At 64.8% G+C, this 5,125-nt stretch overlaps 1 protein-coding gene across 1 annotated transcript; it reads left to right on the forward strand.

The window, feature by feature from the left end:
* Positions 1 to 2,124: 2,124 nt before the first annotated feature.
* On the forward strand, positions 2,125 to 4,085 carry FOS (Fos proto-oncogene, AP-1 transcription factor subunit). Its single transcript, XM_086613324.1, has 4 exons — positions 2,125 to 2,359; positions 2,797 to 3,042; positions 3,170 to 3,277; positions 3,403 to 4,085. The coding sequence occupies exons 1-4, from the start codon at positions 2,219 to 2,221 to the stop codon at positions 4,009 to 4,011; spliced, it is 1,104 nt and encodes a 367-aa protein (XP_086469450.1). The 5' UTR covers positions 2,125 to 2,218; the 3' UTR covers positions 4,012 to 4,085.
* Positions 4,086 to 5,125: the final 1,040 nt, after the last annotated feature.

A 5,125-nucleotide genomic window follows, 5' to 3' on the forward strand; every position in this document is an offset into this window, starting at 1 on the left:
TTAGAAATGTGCAGCGTCCGTGCACTTTCCATTTGGTACAAACAGAGCACACTCGGTCTCCAGCTGAGATGGCAACAGATGGTTTGCATGGGCACCACAAAAATATTTTGGGCTTTGGTGAAGCAGGTCTCCCTCCCTAATTTCCAGACACTTCTTTTTGAGGGGGCAGTTTGGCTAGAGGAGTCCCAGGACAGTTTGTAGACAGCAGCAGGGCTAAGCAGGGATTTTCTGAAACATGTCTGGCAAATGTCTGGGACTTGAAACGGTGTTGGAGGCTCTCATCCATGCTGGGCACCAGAGCATCAACCCAGGCCCTGCTGAGGACGTGGCCACAGAGGTTTGGCCGGCCGCTGGGCCGCTGGCAGGAACGGCAGGGTCATGGCTTTGCTAATTTGCTGGCACATCCCTCCTCCAGGCGATGATGAAGGGGGACCTCCTCGCCCGCAGCCTGGGGCCGCTGAGGAGACCATGCTCACCCCACGGCTTCGGCAGCTGACATGGGGGTAGTTCTGGCCAGGGCAAGGTGCCCCTGGCAGCACAGGACCCCGAGGGGGGTTAATCCCCAGGCAGGTGCTGAGCTGGCGAGAGGCAGCGCTGGCTCCCGCGGGTCCTTTCCCAGGGAGCGGTGCGGGCCGTGAGCTGCGGCAGTCCTTGGCTGTCCCCTCCGCTCTGACGGGCAGCTCAGAAATAGCAGCTGGCCCAGTTCTCCCGCCCCCGTGGCCCAGATCTCTAAGAACGGAGGCTGCTCGCACAGCAACAGCAACAGCAGCAGCATCAGGCGCTGCATTTAGCCCATGAGCTCAAACAGCGGGAGAGGCTGCCAGCAGGATCCCAGCCTGGCTGGGTGACGCTCCTGCTTGGAGACTGCGCTGCAGGCTCTGTTTGTTGCTGTAAACACGCTCGCTGCTGCAGCTTCCCTGTTACTATCTATAGCCGCGATCTCTTGGCTCCCGTGCAAGGCGAGTCTGCGGTCTGGCTCCCAGCTTAGCCTGACCTGAGCCAGGGCTGCCTGACATCCCCGTCGTGGGTGGGTGTCTCCGGGCTTCACTGCAACAAGGATCAAAACAAAACCCAAACTGGAGGAAAGGACAAGCCTCACGCCTCACTCCTTGCCGGTGGTTTCCCGGTGGCCCCCTGCCCGTGCCCTTGGCGGGTGTCCCAGCACCTCCGGGGGGTTCCTCCCAAGCTCTCCCAACCTTCCTGGGGGGCTGCGGCCCCCCAGGCTTCCCTGGCAGGGCTTCCCAGCGCCCTGTGCCATCACTCACCCTGGCTCTCGATTATTACTCTGCATACATAACAGACAAGTGCCACATAACACGTTCCTCGCTGCAGGGAAGGGGGCTGGTCAGGCGTTCCGCCCGTAGGGCCTCCCGTGCCCCCGTGCCCAGCTGTAGGCAGACCCCGCTCTGTGGTGGGGATGGGGTTTCACTTGCGAAGCTCACGCCTGCTCGGCCGGCCCGCTGCGGGGCTTTGCCCCCTCTCTTGGAGCACCTCGCTCCGCGGCGGGGTCCTGCCGAGCCGCGCAGTGCCGCCGCCTCCCCCGCCCCCGCCACAAGGAGGGGGTCACCTGCGGCGGGACGGCGCCCGCGGGGGCAACACTGGTGCGCCGGGGCCCTCGGCGGGGCCTCGCCACCCGTGGGGGCGGGGAGGGGCCGCCGCGTCCCGTCCCGTCCCGTCGCGCCCCGTCCCGCGCGCCGCCCGCCGCACTTGGCTGCAGCCTGGAGCGCTTCCCGTCAGTCACGCCCCCTCGCACAGGATGTATCCCATATAAGGATATCTGCGTCAGTGGGTTCCCGAGCTCGGCCGTACCACTCCGCGCGGGGGGGGAACCCCCACGCTGCCCACCCCCGCGCCGCCCGCGAGGCTCCCCCCGCCGCAGCGCCCGCCTCCCGCCCCTGGCCGCGGCTCTCTCCCGCGGGAGGAGGTGGCGGACAGCGCGCGGGGCGGCCCCAGGGGCGGCGCGGAGCGGGCGCGAGGCGAGCGGCCCCCCCGCGGGCGCGGGTTGAGCGTCCCCAGTGACGTCGGCGGGAGGGTATAAAAGGGAGCCGCCGCGCGGTACTCCAGCACCAGAGGCAGCCCCGGCAGCGGAGCGGAGAGACGCGCGGCGCGGACCGGACAGAGGGACGCACGCAGCCGGCCCCCTCCTCGCCTTCTCCCCAAGGGCGCTCCGCTAGCACCGCATCACCCCGCACCGCCGGCTTGCGCGCACCTTGCTGACATGATGTACCAGGGCTTTTCCGGAGAGTACGAGGCGCCCTCCTCTCGCTGCAGCAGCGCTTCCCCGGCCGGGGACAGCCTCACCTACTACCCCTCCCCGGCTGACTCCTTCTCCAGCATGGGCTCGCCCGTCAACCCGCAGGTGAGGCGCCGGGCACCTCGGCTGCGCTCTCGCCGTGGGGCGGGAGCACTTGGGAGGGGACGGGACGGGACCGCGGGACGGGAGCGGGCGGCGCGGGGCCCGACGGTGCCCGCGGAGGAGGGCAGGTCGCGGCGGACTGGCCCCCGGACGCGGGGAGCGGCCCCGGTGCCGCGGCGGGGCGGGCGGGGGGAGCCGTAGCCTGGGCTGCGCTCTGCGGCGGGTGTGTAAAGCGGCTTCATTGATAAAACGCGAGTTCATTGAGGAGACTCCGGAGCAGCGTCTGCGTCAGCGCGGACGTCAGAGATATTTATAACAGGCCGCTCTCGTGTGGAGCCGGCGCTAGCAGCGCGGCGCCGCGGCCGGCGCGGCCCCGGGGGCGGCGGGGAGCGGTCCGGGCGCCCCGCTGACGGCAGCCCCCCCCTTTCTCTGTCCCGCAGGACTTCTGCACTGACCTGGCCGTCTCCAGTGCCAACTTCGTGCCCACGGTGACTGCCATCTCCACCAGCCCCGACCTGCAGTGGCTGGTGCAGCCCACCCTCATCTCCTCGGTGGCCCCCTCCCAGAGCCGCGGACACCCCTACGGCGTGTCGGCGCCCGCCCCCGCCGCCTACTCCCGCCCCGCAGTGCTGAAGGCGCCGGGCGGCCGCGGGCAGAGCATTGGCCGCAGGGGCAAAGTCGAGCAGGTGAGCAGGAACCGGGGTACGGGGGGGGGGGGAGGGGGGGAAGAGAGGGTGGCGCGGCCGGTGGGCTGCCCCGGCCGAGGGCGCACCGGGCTGGCGGCGGGACTGAGCGGCCTTTCTCTGCCCATAGCTGTCCCCGGAGGAGGAGGAGAAGAGAAGGATTCGTCGGGAAAGGAACAAGATGGCAGCGGCTAAGTGCCGCAACCGCCGGCGGGAGCTCACTGACACCCTGCAGGCGGTAAGTGCTGTCCGGGTGGCCGGAGGGGTGGGGAGGGGGGTACCCGAGGACGCGGGTAGCAAAAGGAGGGGGACTCCAGCCGGGGGTGGCGCCGGCCCCGGCTGACAGCCCTGCTCTCTCTGCAGGAGACCGACCAGCTAGAGGAGGAGAAGTCTGCGCTGCAGGCAGAGATCGCTAACCTGCTGAAGGAAAAGGAGAAGCTGGAGTTCATCCTGGCAGCCCACCGGCCCGCTTGCAAGATGCCCGAGGAGCTGCGCTTCTCCGAGGAGCTGGCGGCTGCCACCGCGCTGGACCTGGGCACCCCCAGTCCCCCGGTGGCCGAGGAGGCTGCCTTCGCCCTGCCGCTCATGGCCGAGGCGCCGCCGGCCGTGCCGCCCAAGGAGACCGGCGGCGGCGGGCTGGAGCTCAAGGCCGAGCCCTTCGACGAGCTGCTTTTCTCCACGGGACCGCGGGAGGCCTCCCGCTCCGTGCCCGACATGGACCTGCCCGGGGCCTCCTCCTTCTACGCGTCGGACTGGGAGTCGCTGGGCGCCGGGACCAGTGGTGAGCTGGAGCCCCTCTGCACCCCTGTGGTGACCTGCACCCCGTGCCCCAGCACCTACACCTCCACCTTCGTCTTCACCTACCCCGAGGCGGACGCCTTCCCCACCTGCGCTGCCGCGCACCGGAAGGGCAGCAGCAGCAATGAGCCCTCATCTGACTCCCTCAGCTCCCCCACCCTCCTGGCCTTGTGAGGGGCTCCAGCACTGACTGACCTGCCGGGCCCCCTCCCCTGCCCGTGCGCCCCCACAGACTCGCCGCTGCGCCCCACGGGGCTCCCCAGGCCTGGGGAGGGCCCCGCCACCGCCACCCCCATCGTCTGGCCGGGCGCCCCGGCGCCTGGCAGAGTGCCCCGCACTGAGGCCTCGTACCTCTTCCAGAGATGTAGCAAATCGCATGGAGTTTGTCTCGTCCCCAATGGCCCATCCATGAGAGCTGGTAGTCTGTAGCATGTCCCACATGGCTGGGTAGGTGACTCCCCCCCTTCCTTAGTATCACTAGCATTAACTAATTAATCTCTTGGTTTTAAATGATTGGAATTTAACCTGGTGCTGGGTATCTCCAACTCGTATCTAGTGCAGCTGATTAACAATAACTACTGTGTTCCTGGCAATATCGTGTTCTGATGACTTAGCAATGACCCATCTTACGTGGGGGGAAAGAGACTCTATTTTATTTTCTAGTAGGTAGATAAATAGCTATATCCATGTACTGTAGTTCTACATTGATGTTCATTGTAACTTTACTGATCATGCATTGTTGAGGTGGTCTGAATGTTCTGACATAAGTTTTCCATGAAAACGTTTTTATTGTGTTTTTAATTTATTTATTAAGATGGATTCTCAGATATTTATATTTTTATTTTATTTTTTTCTACCTTGAGGTCTTTTTTGACATGTGGAAAGTGAATTTGGATGAAACTTAAGCATTGTTTGCTTATTATTGTTCAGAGACATTGTCAATAAAAGCATTTAAGTTGACTGCTGGAGCTGTCCTTGTGTTACCTTTTGCATCACTTCCCCGTGACCCCAAAGGGGTTCCCTAGCCTCTAATTTAGTCTGGGCTTTATAAACTGCAGACTGGTGCTAGCTGCCTGAGGCGTAGGGTGCCTCAGAGTGGGAGTACCATCAAGGCCAGACCTGTCCTTGCCCTAGCTGTGCCCTTCCTCTCCACCCTGGTGGGCAGTGGGGTTGCACCTTATGGCCTTTCCCATCTGATTTATTGGGGTTGGGTTCCCCTCTTGCTCTTCTGTGTCACCTGCTGTGGCTTTTCAGTGACAAACTGGAGGCCTCACTAAGGCAGCAGAAA

Source organism: Tauraco erythrolophus, chromosome 6 (assembly GCF_009769465.1).
Source record: "Tauraco erythrolophus isolate bTauEry1 chromosome 6, bTauEry1.pri, whole genome shotgun sequence".
Lineage (NCBI taxonomy): Eukaryota > Metazoa > Chordata > Aves > Musophagiformes > Musophagidae > Tauraco > Tauraco erythrolophus.

Excerpts from the sequence above, each read along its gene's own strand:
- FOS (XM_086613324.1), top strand. The coding sequence starts at position 2,219 with ATGATGTACCAGGGCTTTTCCGGAGAGTACGAGGCGCCCTCCTCTCGC. Across the intron at positions 2,360-2,796 it reads GCTCGCCCGTCAACCCGCAG|GACTTCTGCACTGACCTGGC; the intron begins GTGAGGCGCCGG and ends TCTGTCCCGCAG. Across the intron at positions 3,043-3,169 it reads GCAGGGGCAAAGTCGAGCAG|CTGTCCCCGGAGGAGGAGGA; the intron begins GTGAGCAGGAAC and ends CTCTGCCCATAG.